The sequence below is a fragment of the Budorcas taxicolor genome, chromosome 20, assembly GCF_023091745.1.
Source record: "Budorcas taxicolor isolate Tak-1 chromosome 20, Takin1.1, whole genome shotgun sequence".
Lineage (NCBI taxonomy): Eukaryota > Metazoa > Chordata > Mammalia > Artiodactyla > Bovidae > Budorcas > Budorcas taxicolor.
The window spans coordinates 62394945-62413634 of NC_068929.1; the positions used below are offsets into that span (position 1 = coordinate 62394945).

The following is an 18690-nucleotide window of genomic DNA, read 5'->3' on the forward strand; positions in this document are numbered from 1 at the left end:
ATTTTCGATGTAATTTCTTATTTTTCATGTTTTGAATATCTGCTGACAGTTAGTACACTGCAAACTGGTGCAGTGTTGCCTAATGATGGTTCATTCTCCATTTGAGTTGTTTAAAATCTGGATTTACTTGGTATAGATTGTGGAAAACCACACCGGGAAATGAGGATGAATCCTAAAGCAATTACAGCCCCACAGATGTTCGGTCGGCTTGATGTGGCGACGAATGATTGGACCGATGGGATATTTTCTACTCTTTGGAGGAAAACACTGAGGGCTAAGAAAGGTAGGAGATGAATAACAAGTGTAACCTTTTATTTTTAAATTTTTATTGGTGTAAAGCTGGTTTACAATTTTGTGTTTAGTTTCAGGTGTACAGCAGAGCAAATCAGTTATACATATACATGTATCAGTTCTTTTTTTAAAATTGTTTTCCATATAGGTCATTACAGAGTATTGAGTAGAGTTCCCTGTGCTAGACACCAGGTCTTTGTTAGTTATCTATTTTATATATAGTAGGGTGCATGGCAATCCCAGTCTCCCAATGCATCCCTCCTCTCCTTACCTCTGGTAACCATAAGTTTGTTTTCTACATCCATGACTCTAAAGAGAGTATTAGTTTATAATTTTTTTTTTTTTTGGTAGCATCACACAGCATGCAAGATCTTAGTTCTTCCAACAAGGATTGAACCTGTATCCCCTGAGGTGAAAGCATGGAGTTTTAGCCATTGGACCACAATAGCCCCTGAACTAGACATATGCTTCTAAATAAAAGCCTTGGTAGCTATTTAAAATGAGTAGGGGACTTCCTGGTAGTCCAGTGGCTAAGAATCCATCTTCCAATGCAGGAAACACGGGTTTGATCCCTAGTTGGGGAACTAAAATCCCACATAACTGGAGGGAAATTAAGCTTGTGGGCCACAACTAAGCCCTGATGCAGCCAAATATATGAATATTAAAAAGAAATAAAATTAGTAAAACCGTATTTTCTGTATAATATCTTATCCAAGACCAAGAAGTCATAAATCACTATGATATTTGTGAATGTTGAAACACAGAAATGATTGATTAATGTATTTAAAGTACCCACCTCCTCCCTTTTTTTTTTGGTTACAAAGGGAATTATTTTCCTTTTGAAAAAAGGAAAATATTCCTGTGGTATCTTAGAATGAAATAACAAAAGCTGTTAGGAAAATTGATTGTATTAAATCAAGTGATTTCACCATAACTATTTTCACTGAATATTTAAAAAATGGTACTCATCTCAGAATGGCCTATCTTTAGAAAACCGATTCTCCTATAAAATCACAGGTGGAAATGGGCTTCTTAGGAAAGAAGATTGTATCAAAAAGAAAGTTTTTGATCATACATTATTCTCTTTAGATGACATGCGTGTTTGGCTTTAGTTTAAACCAATTCCTTAAAGGCCAGTGGTTCACTCTGAATATTCTCTTACTTAGGGACCCTGCAAACTGAGCACAGTGGTCCCAGAATATAAGTTCAGATGGAGGAGGTGATGATCAGTTCCCCTCTCACTCCTGAATGAGTAGGAGAAAGCACCGTGAAAGCAATTGCAGGGACACAGGAGGATACAGGAGGAGGGCGGAGACATTTGGGTTCACTTCACGAGTCCATGCCTTGGGAAACAGTGTTCTGTTGAGAAACAGTTAAGGTGGCACCACAGATCTTCTCTTTGAGGGAATGTGACTGATCAACCCAACACCAATGGTGAAAGAGAAAAGAAAATGCTTCATTTCTAGTGTATTAGAAACTGCTGCTGTTTTATGGGAATTAAATACGCTTTTGTTTCTGACTTATTCTAGTAATCCTGTGTCACACAGATCCAGTGAGCAAATGTTAACTCAGAGACTAGGAGCTCAGAGAGGTGTTTTTTTTTTTTTTTTTAAAAAAAAACTCTTTTTAAAGGAGGCAACATACACTTTTACTTTCACAGGGACTCTGGCGATCAGATCACCATTTTCCTGAAACTGCTAGTTGAATAAGCATAATTAGGATTTTCTAAGCATTTCATTTGACTCAGAGTACTGCACAGTTCAGTTCAGTTCAGTCACTCAGTCACACAGTTATTACAAATAAAAATTAGAACTACAGACTTGGTCATGGTGCTGGTTTGTGAAAGAGAACTAGTGATTAAAAAATTAAGAGCAACTCTGAAACCGAATACCTAAATTTACAAGGGCATTTCTGTTGGGTGTTCTGCTGATGCTGCTGTCTTTACCTCCAAATATCTCCTGACCTGACGTTTGTTAGTCTTTGTGCCCAGTGTCCCTCAGAAAGTGCTCTGTTGGGGACACTCATGACCTCCACCTTGTCACACACAGGCTGTCGCTTCTCGGTCTAGCCCTGCTCTCGGCAGTGTCTGGCACAGCTGATCACTCCTTCAGACTCTTCCACCACTTGACATCATGGGCACCTTCTTCTACTTCTGCTTCACTGAGAGGTCAGCCAGAGGCAGGAACCAGCTGAGGAGACCCTGGTTCAGACCTAGAAGTCTGAATGCTCAAGTGCCTCTGTTCTCAGACTTCTTATCTGTACACTTATGATCTGGACAAAACTTACCCAGTCCGTGGCTCTCAATGCCATCTCTAAGCTGATCTCTACATTTTAATCTCTAGTCTTTGAATTCCCAACTCAACTGCTCTATGGGCTGTCTTGTTGAACATCTCAAACTCAGCCTGTGCAAACCAGAGTGGATTCTTGGAGCTCTGCCTGTCTTTCTGACGTCACTTACATCCCTTTCTGCCTTCTCGTCTTTCTAACCAGGTTTGACTTCCTGCTGTTCCTGGAGCATGATCCCCTTAGCTTGTACCCACTTCAGGACCTTTGCAACTACTATTGCCACTGCCTGAAAAACCCTAGTTCTACATCTCTTCATCACGTCGTTCTGCTCCAGAAATATTTCATGGACCACCTTATCTGAAACGCCCCACCCTCTTATCCTGCTGAATTTTCCTTACATATTTCTTTGCATATTGCTTTGTCATCTCTACCTCTTAGAAAGCAACCTCTGTGATGGGCAGGATGTTGTCTTTTTTATCACCTTATCCCAGGATCAATGCTGATACAGGGAAGGTTGCTCAATGAATATCTTTTCAGGGAACAAATGACTTTTTGTTTTGATTGTGTGCTTTAAACAACTGCTACATAAAGAACTGGAAACCCCCTGTGCAAAGAAATAAGATAATCATTTAGGTCAAAGCTTTATTTAAAAATTAATGAAAATTACATTGTTATATTTCTTCAAGCATAGTTATGTACATATGCATATATGTGTCTGTATGCTCTTCCCCACTGCCCTTGGTGGAATGTTTTAGGGGAGCATATCTGGATAGTTCTTGATGGTCCAGTAGACGCCATCTGGATTGAAAATCTGAATTCCGTTTTGGATGATAACAAAACACTAACCCTTGCCAATGGCGATCGGATTCCCATGGCTCCAAACTGCAAGATTGTTTTTGAACCTCATAATATTGACAACGCTTCGCCTGCTACTGTCTCAAGAAATGGGATGGTTTTCATGAGTTCTTCTGTCCTTGATTGGAGCCCTATTCTTGAGGTATGATTGGAATCTTTTTTGGTATAATTAAAGAGGGAAATAGGTCCTTGAGCATTCCTTTAGAGTGTGCACTGATTTTCCTGCAGACTTCCGGTGTAATTGCATTTTAATGCTGATGTTTATGGGAGACCCTTTAATGCTCTTGCGACCATTAGCCCTGGTTGTCCCTTAAAGATTTCCTCAGTGCTCAGGGTTCTTCAGCTCGGGTTGAGGAATCATTGCAAGGCCTAGGTGAATCAATAATCCTGCTGCTGCTGCTGCTAAGTCACTTCAATCGTGTCCGACTCTGCGACCCCATAGACGGCAGCTCACCAGGCTCCCCCGTCCCTGGGATTCTCCAGGCAAGAACACTGTAAATGAATAAGGAAAATTTAAGCAACTGTCTTAGAATATTAACTTGAAGGAGACAATTTATTAAAATTGCATATAAAGAATTTTTATGAGACTCAATAGTAATAATGCTAGTTTTAAGTTTGCACCTGGAAATAATATTTCAGATAATCTCTGTTTAATTCTTGATAAGGTATATTATTTTATTACTACCAGTATATGTTAGAGTATATTGATTATGGTAAGATTATAATTGAATGCCTTGCATACTTATATATTTTACTAAATAAATGCCATAACATAAGGCAGAATGATTATTAGATGAGCCATCAGTACAATCTTTTTTGACACTGTCGGTCAAATTATTATTTTCATTTGAATAAGTTTTTTGGAGATAATTTTGATTAAAAACTTATGAATACATATTTTAAATTAGGGAATTATAAAGAAAAGTGATTCTGATGTACAGTTGGATATGTCACTGTTGGATATGTGAAAATTTCAGATTTCACAATTAAATTATCCATCCTTCAAGGAAAATTTAGAACAAGAATTCTCAACTCTGGCTTTGCAAGAATAATCACCAATGGCATTTCTTTAAAATACAGATAACTGTGTCACACCTCAATCTATCAAATTAGAATCTTTGGGGATAGAGGTGTTCTAAATGTTTTTTAAAAAATACCACAGTTGGCCAAACCAATACAGTATTGTAAAGTAAAATAAAGTAAAAATAAAAATTTTAAAAAATAATAAAAAAATAAAAATAAAAATAAGAAAACAAACAAACAAACAAAAAAAGTACCACAGTAGATTCAGGCTTGGTGACCAGGGATACAGCAAACTCCAAGTAAAAATGAATTTGCGATTTTCTCCCAAATACTTCAGATTTACAAAGGCTTTTAGAAAATATTTTTACACTATTAGCTAATGAATATTTACAGTTTGCTATATTATATTCTGTCCATGTTGAAGGTGAAGAAGACCTTTATATTAATGCTAATTTGCTTACAAATGGTTAGCAAGAAGCAAGACTCATAAATCTCTGGCTGGAAATGTTTAGAGGAGGCCAGGGCAGCTCTGAGAGGGTCACTGGAGGGCTGATAATGGAGAAGCTGTGATCGTGAGACTCCATGAACCTCTGTGAGTCACGCTGATTACTTGGCCCTGCGTATGATATTCTCTGCCTCCATCAACTTGAAGTGCTATGTTTGGTTTTTGTCATTGTACAATCATATTGAATTCATGAAATTATGGATAATCGAGAATTGCCGTTTTATTGCTTCTGTTCAGAATCTCTGAGAATGACCTGATTTCTTGATGCCAAGGGAAATTTCCTCATCTGAAGAAAATCTTGTTGTGTGTTAAATGATATTTTGTTATGAATCACATGCAATTTCCTAATACTGCTTTTCCCAAATGACTAAATTCTCCATTTTCCTAAGTATTCTTTGATATTTTTTCTATAGTGGTTATTAATTAGATTAGAAGAAGTAAAACTGTGATATATCTGTCTCCCATTTTGAATAATCTGAGAATGGATTTCCTTTGTTTATCTTTTCTTCTTCTTTCTTTTTCTAAATTATTTCCATGTATATGTCTCCTCATTTTCTCTGAGCATATTTTAACCAAGAGCCTGACTTTTCCCTTTATCTTGACTTCAAGACCTGAGCTTAGGTGTAGTGTAGCTGAACTTACAGATGCTAGAATCAGACTTTGGAACCATTTTTTTCTAAATGACTTGGACTTCCCAGGTGGCTCATTGGTAAAGAATCCACCTGCAATGCAGCGGATTTGATCCCTGGGTTGGGGATGGCCTTGACGCCTACAAGCTATGGGATCCTGGGCACGTTACTTAAACTCCTTGGGCCTTAGTTTCCTCTTCTGTAGAAGGTTAATAACCATCCCTATCTCATAGAATTTTTCTGACATTAAATGAGGTCACACATGAAAGAATTTATATCAAGGCCTGGTACATTACAAGTGCAATATAATCATTAGGTATTACTATTGTTAATTGATATTAAAAAACTTTTGCACCTCAGCTGGATCATTTTTCTGGTGTGCCAATAAATTTAATGAATGCATTCATCTGAACACTAACAGGGTTTTCTTAAAAAACGTTCACCTCAAGAAGCTGAAATTCTTCGTCAGCTGTACACCAAGTCGTTTCCAGAACTGTATCGCTTCAGTATTCAGAACTTAGAGCATCAGATGGAGATGCTGGAGGCCTTTGTGGTCCTGCAAAGCATCAACATGCTTCAGGGCCTCATCCCTCCCAAGGTAAATCCCTCAATTTTCTAGAAATTTCTCCCTTGTTAGCTGAGCCACAGAGTGCAAGACTTGAAATTGATTCTTAGAACCATAGGGGGAGGGGAAAGTTTCAATCATGCACTTCACATATTAATGCTTTGTGTGTGTGTGTGTTCATTTCTATTTTTTTTTAAACAAAGCAAGCCACGGTTTGTATTGATCACTTGGTGGCAGGTTCACAGTCATCTAAAAGGATTCTAAATTTATTTCAGAAACTTGCTTGATATTCCGAGACATCAGTTCTGAATTTGTTCTCCAGTTTTTTTTTTTTTTTCCTCCAGTTTTATTTATTTTTTCCTCGTTTTTTTTTGGCGGGGGGGGGGGGGGGTGGGGGAGCGGGGAGAAAGCTGTTATCCCTTTTAGATCTTTACTTAGATTTTCATTAAGATATCAAAGCCAAGTCTTGGTTTGAGAATGAAGTAATTAAAAGGAAAGTTTCTTGCGTGCACAGGAGCAAGGTGGGGAGGTCACGGCGGAGCACCTGGGAAGACTGTACGTCTTCTCGCTGATGTGGAGCATAGGGGCGGTGTTGGAACCGGACGGCCGGCGCCGCGTGGAGCAGTGGCTGCGCTCCCGGGAGATGCTGGCCCTGGACCTGCCACCTCTCGCGGGGCCTGACGACTCCATGTTTGACTATTACGTTGGGTCCGATGGTGAGTCCTGGGCTTCTATCCGTCCATCACATGTGGGACCTTTTTTTTTTTTCAAATGTCTAATATTTACCTGCTAGCTCTCTACCTGCTGCTGCTAAGTCGCTTCAGTCGTGTCCGACTCTGTGCGACCCCATAGGCGGCAGCCCACCAGGCTCCCTTGTCCCTGGGATTCTTCAGGCAAGAACACTGGAGTGGGTTGCCATTTCCTTCTCCAGTGCATGAAAGGAAAAGTGAAAGTGAAGTCGTTCAGTCGCGTCCGACTCTTAGTGACCCCATGGACTGCAGCCCACCAGGCTCCTCCGTCCATGGGATTTTCCAGGCAAGAGTACTGGAGTGGGGTGCCATTGCCTTCTCCAGCTCTCTACTTACCTATCTATTTATTGGTCTATATTTCCAAATGGTAATTAAAACTACTGTAAAATTGAAATGGAAATGTTCGTGTGTGTTTGAAAGAGAGCCCATGATTTCTTTTTTGTATATTTATTTCAGTTGGGTTCCAAATGCACATTTTTTTTGTTTCTATGTTATTGTGTGCTGAACTTTTAATGAGTTAAAAACAAATTTAAAAAATCCCCAAATCAGATGCATTTCAGCTATTCACTTGATATAATCAGCAACTTTGGTAAAAATTACAGTGTGAAGTATATTTTTACCAAATAGGTGTGAATATTCATAAATATATGTTAAGTTTATGTGCCTACATATTTATAAAGTACTTATATACACATATATGTACTACATTTATATGCAATATTTGTATATGGCATCCTAGAATGTTTCATTTTTGGTGTTACAATTAGAAAAGTATGTAATGAAAAATGATTTTAGGTACATACTGCTATCACTGTCCTGATATTTACACACACTTTATGTTATTAAAAACCTCTTGAGCATCTGTTGGATAGCAAAGAGAGATGTCAAACCAGTCAGTCCTAAAGGAAATCAGTCATGAATATTCACTGGAAGAACTGATGCTGAAGCTCCAATACTTTGGCCACCTGATGTGAAGAGCTGACTCATTGGAAAAGACCCCGATGTTGGGAAAATTGAAGGCAGGAGGAGAAGGGGACGACAGAGGATGAGATGGCTGAATGGCATCACTGACTCAATAGACATGGGTTTGGGCAAGCTCCGGGAGATGGTGATGGACAGGGAAGGCTGGCGTGCTGCAGTCCACGGGGTTGAAGAGTCAGACACGACTTACTGACTGAACAACAAGAACATATTTAAAAAGAGAATTGCAAGATAACTCTTACTATTACCACCTTTGAATAGCTCCTTTGGGAATTTTGACTTAGTGAACACATACTTAAATACTTAGATGTCTGAATTTAATGATTTTTATTTTTTGAGGAGCTTTTGGAAGATGACTTCATGAGATGTCAAAAATTTCTGCTCTTTATAATTAGAAATTAAATTATTAATAGAAATATGAAGATGTAATTGTTCTCTGTTCACCTCAGGCAAATGGATGCACTGGAACACGTGTACTGAGGAATATGTCTATCCATCTAGCACCACCCCAGAATATGGCTCCATCCTGGTGCCAAATGTTGACAACGTGAGAACTGACTTCTTAATTAAAACCATTGCTAAACAGGGCAAGGTATGGCACTTTCTGTTTTATTTAAAATGGCACATTTAGAAATGTCACTTGAAAACATGGAGCATCTTGCATTCATTTTAGAATGCTTTATATTGCTGTTTACAATAAATAAAAATATTACCCAAATTAGTATACTACTTCTTTTATTATTCCTCAGTAACAATATTAGGGACTTTCCAGGTGACTCAGTGGTAAGGAATTCACCTGCCAATGCAGGAGATGCCAAAGACTTGGGTTGGATCCCTGGGTTGGAAGATCCCTTGGAGAAGGAAATGGCAAACTACTCCAGTATTCCTGTCTGGACAGTTCCATGGACAGAGGAGCCCGGTGGGCCACAGTCCGTGGGGTTGCAAAGAGTCGGAGATGACTGAGCACGCATGCAACAATATTAGAGTTGAATAGCTTTCATTCATGGTTAATTTTTTTTATATGTATATATACGTAGAGAGAGAGAGAGAGAGAGAGAGAGAGAGAATGTGAGTTTTGACTTGTTTCTCCAAAGAGAAATCCTTCTGTTTTAGTTATTGCACTATTTTGCCGGGGCTGCCGTAACAAAATGCCACAGCCTTGCGGTGTAATCAGTGCACATTTCTTTCTGTACGGTTCTGGAGGCCTGAAGTTCAGGATGAAGGTGCTGGCTGGTTTAGTTTTCCTGGGGACCTCTTTTTCCTTGGCTTCCAGATGGCTGTCTTCTCACTGTGTCCTTCCACGTCTGTGTGTGTGCATGCCTGTTGCTTCTCTGTGTATCACAATGTCTTCTTCTAAGGGTACCCGTTAGACTGAACAAGAGCCCACCTTAATAGTCTCATTTTAGCGTAATCATCTTTTTCAAGACTCTATCTCTAGACACAGTCACCTTCTGAGGTACTGGGAGTTAGGGCGTCCTCATATCCTCAGTTGAGCCCATGACAATCATCTTAGTGTGTTTCTTTTATTTCTTTCTCAACTTCTGCGGTAGGCCGTGCTGTTAATTGGTGAACAAGGAACAGCCAAGACAGTCATAATCAAAGGATTTATGTCGAAATATGATCCTGAAAGCCACGTGATCAAGAGTCTAAACTTTTCTTCTGCTACCACCCCACTGATGTTTCAGGTACTGGCTCTTGGGTGCTGCTAACTGAGCCCAGGTTTGTGATGAGCTTTGGAGGCTTAAATCTCACGACTGTTCTGGTGTACCCACTGAACTTCACCTGCAGTTTCACAGCCATTATAAATCCTCTACTTATGTCTTCCAGTATCTCTATTATTCAGATTAAAGAGTTCCTGTGACCCCTTAGTTTTGATAATTCACTAGAATGACTCACAGAATTCACGAAAATGTTATGCCTATGATTGTGGTTTTATTATAAAAGATATGAATTGGGATCCAACAAAGAAGAGATGCATAGGGAAAGGTTTGGGAGGGTCTCGGATGTGAAACTTCTTTGTCACAGGATGTATTTACTCTCCAGGCACATCTGTGTACCTCACCAATCAGGGTGCTCACGTGAGCCTTGGTGAACAGAGCAGAGTTTTTATTAAAGTTTTATTGCAGAAGCGTGATCAATTGGCTGCGTGATTGAAGTCAATCTCCAAGCCCCTTCCCCCTGGGAGATCAGCTGATATGACATGGTTTAAAGCCCTAACACTAATCATATGGTTAGTCTTTCTGGCATAAGTGGTCTGAAAGACCCACCATTGGTAACAAAGACATCCTTTTTATTCAGGAAATTCTAAGAATTTAGACTCCCACCTAGGGACCAGGACAAAGGCTAGCCACATTCCTTAGAATATGGTAAAGAGTTGGCACATATTTTTACCAGTAACTCTTGGAGGTATTGGAGCTTCCCAGGTGGCACTAGTGTTAAAGAGTCCACCTACCCATGTGGGAGACTCAAGAGACACAGGTTCAATCCCTGGGTCAGAAAGATCCCCTGCAGATGGAAATGGCAACCTACTCCAGTATTCTTACCTGGGAAATCGCATGGACAGAGGAGCCTGCTGCTGCTGCTGCTAAGTGACTTCAGTCATGTTCGACTCTGTGCAACCCCATAGGCAGCAGCCCACCAGGCTCCCCCGTCCCTGGGATTCTCCAGGCAAGAATACTGGAGTGGGTTGCCATTTCCTTCAATACATGAAAGTGAAAAGTGAAAGTGAAGTTGCTCAGTCATGTCTGACTCTTCGTGACCCCATGGACTGCAGCCTACCAGGCTCCTCCGCCCATGGGATTTTCCAGGCAAGAGTACTGGAGTGGGGTGCCATTGCCTTCTCTGGGACACAGAGGAGTCTGGTGGGCTACAAAGTCCATGGGGTCACACTGAGTCAGACATGACTGAGCTGGTATCTTTCTTGGTAATATTTACCTCTCTCAGGTGGTAAAGATTGGAGAGGGAAATGGCAACCCACTCCAGTGTTTTTGCCTGGAGAATCCCAGGGATGGGAGAGCCGGGTAGGCTGCCGTCTGTGGGGTTGCACAGAGTTGGCTGCCGTCTGTGGGGTTGCACAGAGTTGGACATGACTGAAGCGACTTAGCAGCAGCAGGTGGTAAAGACCTGTGTTTTATATCTCTATAACATGAAATACTTATTCATTTCCTGGAAAAAGGCACACATAATCTAGGAAACATCCTGTTTATTAATATAAAATTCATAAACCATGCAATAAATTTCTAGAAGCAGTACCATACTGAGGTACAATAATCAGAAGAATGATAAAGCAGATTTTCAAAGTATTAGCATCTATTCTCTAGGAGTTCAACTGTTGGATTTACAGCTAATAACCTTTAACCCAGATCCTTCCTATCCTTCAGTAAGAAGAAGGTCTCAGCGCTTCACTGTTTATTTTTCTGTTCAGAGGCATCATGGGATCATCTGCTCTGTTTAGTGCCTGTTTTGACTGCTGAGCATCAGGGCTTCCTAGTAAGCTAGACTCATTAGTTTTAGAAAGCTTTCAATTAGCCCAACTGCTGTAATTAACTTGCTCATGATAATTTTCAGCCATTCATGCTAAACAAGGGGTGATGGAGCTGAGAGCATTTGTCTCCCATTTACTTGGTTCCAAACCAAATTGAAATTGTAGATGAGAAAATAGATATTGTTCATCCCTCTCGTCTTACCACCATGGCACACTTATCAGGGACACGTGTCTGTTGCTGGACAGATTGTTTTCATTCGAGCTTCCTTTGTTTTCACCATAGTGTCACTTTCACATGTTTTATCAGTAGGAGGACAGACTCTATGTCCTTTTTTGCTAGGGACCGTCCAGTTAACTTCTGTTGTCTCAGATAAATAATGAACAGCATCCGCGTCACTAACCAATGTATGAAGTTGAACAAAAATTACATGGTCACCCTATTTTTAGCTAAGGAATTCAGTTAGTCTTTGAAGAGAGATTTTTTTTTCTCAAAAAAATATTATTTTTGCAAGCAATTCACACGTCTTTATTTTTTTATTTTTTTGATTTTTTTTATAGTTTTTTATTTTTTTAATTTTAAAATCTTTAATTCTTACATGTGTTCCCAAACATGAACCCCCCTCCCACCTCCCTCCCCATAACATCTCTGTGGGTCATCCCCATGCACCAGCCCCAAGCATGCTGTATCCTGCGTCAGACATAGACTGGCGATTCAATTCTTACATGATAGTATACATGATAGAATGCCATTCTCCCAAATCATCCCACCCTCTCCCTCTCCCTCTGAGTCCAAAAGTCCGTTATACACATCTGTGTCTTTTTTCCTGTCTTGCATACAGGGTCGTCATTGCCATCTTTCTAAATTCCATATATATGTGTTAGTATACTGTATTGGTGTTAAAAATGTGAATAATACAGAAAATAGGAAGAAAGTGAAAATTTCTTGAGGGAATATCTGAAAAGATTTGTTTCTTTAAAAAATAATCTTAAAGTGTTTTGAATACAACAGCCATCTTATAAATGCTGACATAGTAATAAGTTTTGGTTTTTAAAAATGAGAATTCTAGGGCTTCCCTGGTGGTTCAGTGGTTAGGAGAGTGCCTTGCTATGCAGGGCGAAGTGAAAGTTCCTCAGTCGTACTGACGCTTTGCGACCCTATGGACTATACAATCCATGGGAGTTTCCTGGCCAGAATACTGGAGTGGGTTGCCGTTTCCTTCTCCAGGGGATCTTCCCAACCCAGGGATCAAACCCAGGTCTCCCACATTGCAAGTGGATTCTTCACCAGCTGAGCTATCATGCAGGGGGACACCAGTTCAATCCCTGGTCTGGGAAGACCCCACATGTTGCTTAGAATGGCTTTCCTCAACTCCATGCCTAAGTCCATCTGGTTTTTATGTCTAAAATGGCACTGTCCAACTGGGGTTCACCCAAGCATTCCATGTGTGTGTGAGCTGGACAGACTACAAGGTCAGAATCTTTGTTTTGGTGCCACTGATGGCTTAAGGTGATGTCATCAGGACTATCATTCTGCTATTTCAGAGTCAAGTTGTTGTCTATTCTTAGAGAACAGCATACATCCCATAGTCCAGGCCCTTGCAAGAGATTTCAACTTTTTACCAGTAAGCCAGGTTGAAAGAAGTGATTTTTATGGGCGACCATCCATCTAAGTCAATACTTTACAAATTGTGTTTGGCTAATACTAATCTCGGAGAAGGAAATGGCAACCCACTCCAGTGTTCTTGCCTGGAGAATCCCAGGGATGGGGGAGCCTGAAGGGGTCACACAGAGTTGGACACGACTGAAGTGACTCTGCAGAATACTAATCTTGGGGTTTCCCTAGTCACTCAGTGGTAAAGAATTCACCTGCTAATGCAGAAGATTAAGGTTTGATCTCTGGGTCAGGAAGCTACCCCACAGAGGGAAACTGCAACCCACTCCAGTATTCTTGCCTGGGAAATACCATGGACAGAGGAGCCTGGCAGGCAAAAAATCAGACACAGCTTAGAGACTAGACAACAACAATACTAATTCTGAGAGTTTTTTTTTTTGGCTCATAAATGGATACTTTAGGGATGTAAATACGAATCTCTTAATGAGCACTGTAAATCAGTCTGAGAGGAGCATTATTTTATGGATATTTTGTTGTTGTTGTTAACTGAATATGAATGAATGAAGACTGTGCTGGGCAGGAACAAAGACTGAAAAGGCGTGTTTAGAAATGAGTCTGGAGAAGTGAGCAGGGAGCATCATGGTGTTCCTTGTAAGCCACTAATAAGGAATCATGGGGATACTGAGCAGGATTGCATCACCACTTAGAAGGTTCATTCTGGCTGCTGATGGGAAAGATAGGGCAGAATTCAGAGAGACTCAAGAGGAGATGGTTATAGGATGCATTCAATTTGGGGCTGAGAAGCAAACGGACAGGACTTGTTTTTGGTTGAGTGGATATTGTTGGAGGAGAGGGATAGGAGAGAGAGGAAAAAGTTAAAGATGACTCCCGAGTTTCTAATCTTTACTGATCTGTGTGTCACATATTTACTGATAAATGTATCATACCAGATACCTTTATAGATGCCCAGGAGGCAGTGATGGATAAGATAAACAAGGTGCCTGCACTCCTTTATTCTAGTGGATGAGACAGACAATAGTCAAGTGAGTGAATATACCCACTTGATTTTATTAACTGGACTGGGCTTTTATAACACCAGAAGGATGGATGAAGTGGGACAGTAGGTAAAGGAGACCAGGGATTAGGTGGATGGCACAATATTGCAAATATGTTCAGTAACTGATTTCTTTGAGACAGCAGAGTCTAGACAAAATTGTAAATCATACAATATAGACATTGTATATAACTTATAAAAAAGTTTCCAGGCCTAACTAGGGGCAGGGTGGGTAATTTACAAGGTTGTGACATTCACTCATTCATATGAGAAAAACAAACAACTAATTTAGAGCATATCATTGTCCAGAGAGGAGGAGATACAGTAAAAAGCAATATTTAAATTATAATAGAACTTAGCCACGTTGGAGGGGCTTCCTAGGTGGCGCTAGTGGTGAAGAACCCACCTGCCAATGCAGGAGAGGTGAGACACTCGGGTTCGATCCCTGGGTCGGGAAGATCCCCTGGAGGAAGGCATGGTAACCCACCCACTGTGGCCCATCAGGCTCCTTTGTCCAAGGAGAATTTCATGGACAGAGGAGCCTGGTGGATTACAGTCCAGGGCTCACAGAGTTGGACATGACTGAGTGACTAACACACATACCTCCCTTCTTTATTGGATTTCCTTCCCATTTAGGTCACCACAGAGTACTGAGGAGACTTCTCTGTGCTATACAGTAGGTTCTCATTAGCTATCCATTTTATACATAGTCGTGTATATATGCCAATCCCAATCTCCCAACTCATCCCATCTCCCCTTTCCACATTGGTATCTGCACATTTGTTCTCTACAGAGATGCTTCTGTTTATTCCTACAGATTTAGTTTTGTTTTTTGGTGCCTACGTGGATGACACTATCCCAACTCCCATTATACAAAGGGTCCAGCCCTGCTCAGAGTCTCCTTATAATCACAGCCAAGGCTAAACGAGGGGACTTTCCTGGTGGTGAGTCCAGTGATGAGGAATCCCCCTTCCAATGCAGGGGACACGGGTGCAATCCCTGGTCAGGGAACTAAGATCCCATATTCTCTGGGGCAACTAAGCCCACGTGCTCTAACTACTGACCCTGCGCTCTAGAGTCCATGCTCCACAACTAGAAAGAGCCTGCCATTCGAAACGAAGAGCCCGCTCACCATGAAGACCCAGTGCAACCAAAAAAAAAAAAAAATCTAAACAGGGCTACTGCCAAGAGGCTTCTCAGATCTGTGCTCTGAGCTCCACAGGCTGCCATGATCTGAAGACCGTTGTCTCCTCATTCAGAAGCCTGCCCACTGGTGCTCAGTCGCTTCATTCGTGTCCGACTCTTTGCGACCCCATGAGCTGTAGCCCTCCAGGCTCCTCTGCCCCTGGGATTCTCTAGGCAGGAATACTGGAGTGGGCTGTCATTTCCTCCTCCAAACTGGTGTCTGTAGCCTGACATGATCTGTTTTGGGGCAGATGCAGTCATTAAATCACTCCTCTCCCCTCAGAAAGTAAAGGACAACACCCTCTATTTGCTACATTCTAAGCTCAGATGGAACAGGAGGGAACTGCACTCTGCTCTATAAAAAAGTGTCCTCGCAATGTGGAAAGGAACATTAAAACTGATGGAAGGGGTGTTGGAAGGGGTAATGGAGACACTGGGGAAGAATCCCAGACTACTGACTACAGTATTACCATTTGCATGGAATGTAGTTTGGAAATCAATCAGTTATTCAAATATATGTGCTCAGTAAGCTGAATCAGCACTGCAGAGAAAACAGGAAGGGCTTCACGGTTCTCACGGTCTAGAATCTCAGTCTTAAAGATCTCATTTCTTTCCCACTGATTCACGATTTAAGTCACGTTAAAGATAAAACACAGGGACTTCCCTGCTCGTCCAGTGGTTAAGACTTTGCCTTCCAATGCAGGGAGTGTGGGTTTGATCCCTGGCTGGGGAGCTTAAGATCACAGATGCCTTGGGGCCAAAAAACATAAGACATAAAACAGATATAAAAGCAGGACATTACGAGTAAGCTATATATATCATTAGAAAGCTATATTGACAAAAGCAAAAACAAAGGAAGGAGAAAAATTCGTTTGTGAACCTAGAAGCTGAGATTTCTTCCTGAATTTCGAATTGCTGCCTGTTAAATAGTTACTGAAAACTGTATCCTTGGACTGGTGTCTCCAACTGCACTTCCCCACTTAGATGACCTAGAAATCACAACATCAGCATATCCAAACATAGACGTCTCTTTCTCATCACACAGTCTGCACCCACTCCTAGGTGCTCATCTCTGGGATTAACACCAACTGCCTAGCTGCCTCATCCAAATATTTGGATGCTTGCAGGTGTTTCTGAGTTGCTAGTCGTGTCTGACTCTGTGTGATCCTATGGAGTGTAGCCCACCAGCCTCCTCTGTCCACAGGGATTCTCCAGGCAACAATACTTGAGTGAGTTGCCATGTCCTCCTGCAGAGGATCTTCCCAACCCAGGGATCAAACCTGGGTCTCTTGCATTGCAGGCAGATTCTTTACCTTTTGAGTCACAAGGGATGCCTGGATATACGTATCTGTATAGCTAATTCCATTCTAAAGGAGACCAGTCCTGGGTGTTCATTGGGAAGACTGATGCTGAGGCTGAAACTCCAATACTTTGGCCACCTCATGCGAAGAGTTGACTCATTGGTAAAGACCCTGATGCTGGGAGGGACTGGGGGCAGGAGGAGAAGGGGACAACAGAGGATGAGATGGCTGAATGGCATCACCGACTCGATGCACATGAGTTTGGGTGAACTCCAGGAGTTGGTGATGGACAGGGAGGCCTGGCGTGGTGTGATTCATGGGGTTGCAAAGAGTCGGACATGACTGAGAGACTGAACTGAACTGAACTGATAGCTAGTTCACTTTTCTGTACAGTAGAAACCAATTCAACATTGTAAAGCAACTATACTCCAATAAAAATGAAAAAAAAAATGGAAGTCTCATCTAAAAATTTACATTGATTACCACTTTATTTACTTCTAAATGAAACCAGATTTTCAAAGGTTATAAATGTTATGCAAGACAATTTGGGTACCTTGTTCTCTGTTTTCCAGAATTAGGGACATTTTGGGGTTTTTATGAGTAATTTCTATCATTTCAAACATTTCTGGAATTTTAAAATAATTGACCATGTCTTAGGGGATATTTTCACAGATGTTTCTGTTGACCTTTTTGTTTAACAGAGGACGATAGAGAGCTATGTGGATAAACGCATGGGCACCACATATGGCCCTCCGGCAGGAAAGAAGATGACTGTCTTCATTGATGATGTGAATATGCCAATAATCAATGAATGGGGAGACCAGGTATATCAATCCTGTTGGGCACTTTATTTGCCTAGTTCATCATTGATTTATTTTTTGATGAGTAAATGGTTTTCTATTTTTTTTTTCAACTTGCAATTCCTGAATTCCAATAAAGTCCGTTATTTAGGTCCTGGGATATAAAGGAATGACCTTTTAATTCTGAAACTTGTCTTTCTTAGGTCACTAATGAGATAGTACGACAGCTGCTGGAACAGAATGGATTTTATAATCTAGAGAAGCCTGGGGAGTTTACCAGCATTGTGGACATCCAGTTTCTGGCAGCTATGATCCATCCTGGGGGCGGACGCAATGATATACCGCAGCGACTCAAGAGGCAGTTCTCGATATTTAACTGCACGCTACCCTCTGATGCTTCCGTGGACAAGATCTTTGGTAAAATGAATGTCAGTGGGGCGTGGGAGGGGAGAATCCCTGCTTGGGTTGCAGTGAGAAAATATCCACCCAGAGGTCCACACAGAGGGGAGCACTCGGTGGTTCCTTAGTCTGCTGTCTTTATGACTTTCAAGAGTGTATTTTGTAAAAGCATTTTTATGTATGTATTGAGTTGGATGTCAAGGTAGATCTTTTATACCTATGTGTTTCTTTTTAAAAATATAATTTTATGTATTTATTTTTGGCTGTGCTGGTTCTTCGCTGCTTCTCAGGCTCGTTAGTCGAGGAGAGCATGGGCTAGCTTTGTTGCAGTGTGCAGGCTTCTCATTGTGGTGGCTTCTCTTGTTGCAGAGCATGGGCTCTAGGGTGTGTGGGCTCCTGGGTGAGTGGGCTTCAGTAGCTGTGGTTCCTGAGCTCTGGAGCACAGACTCAATAGTTGTGACATACGGGCTTAGTTGCTCCAGGGCGTGTGAGATCTCCCTAGACCAGGGACTGAGCCCATGTCTCCTGCATTGGCAGGAGGATACTTTACCACTGAGCCACCAGGGAAGCCCCTACCTATGTATTTCTTTAAGATATTGTTGCTAGCTTCTTAAGCCAGGAGGTTAAATATTAAGTAGTCTTAGATGTGATGAGATGCCTTCCTCATGGATACATGTATTTCAGGTCTGGATTGATACAATTCCACACCAGCAGTTTATGTAGCTGATACCTAACCAACCCATGTTATGATTTTAGTCTAAGAAATATCAATAATATCTCTCAAGATGGGGATTAGCCAGAGTCTGATCCTCAGAGTAATTTATAGGGTTGTAATAAATTATTGATTGATTACATATATAGTATTTCAGAAATCATCCAAGAAACACTAGCACAGTCGATAACCATATTTATTTAACTGAGTAATGAAAATGAGTTTAGAAACTGATTATGGAATCACTCTTTTCAGAGAA

At 41.1% G+C, this 18690-nt stretch overlaps 1 protein-coding gene across 1 annotated transcript in view; it reads left to right on the forward strand.

Annotated features, from left to right (window-relative positions):
• Positions 1-18690, forward strand: part of DNAH5 (dynein axonemal heavy chain 5) — a 250897-nt gene that overhangs the window by 112953 nt on the left and 119254 nt on the right. The window contains exons 42-49 of the mRNA XM_052659109.1: positions 137-283; positions 3333-3574; positions 6011-6187; positions 6669-6870; positions 8334-8476; positions 9435-9569; positions 17222-17344; positions 17524-17737. Coding sequence (XP_052515069.1) covers positions 137-283; positions 3333-3574; positions 6011-6187; positions 6669-6870; positions 8334-8476; positions 9435-9569; positions 17222-17344; positions 17524-17737 — 1383 coding nt within the window. The remainder of the gene's footprint in view (positions 1-136; positions 284-3332; positions 3575-6010; positions 6188-6668; positions 6871-8333; positions 8477-9434; positions 9570-17221; positions 17345-17523; positions 17738-18690) is intronic.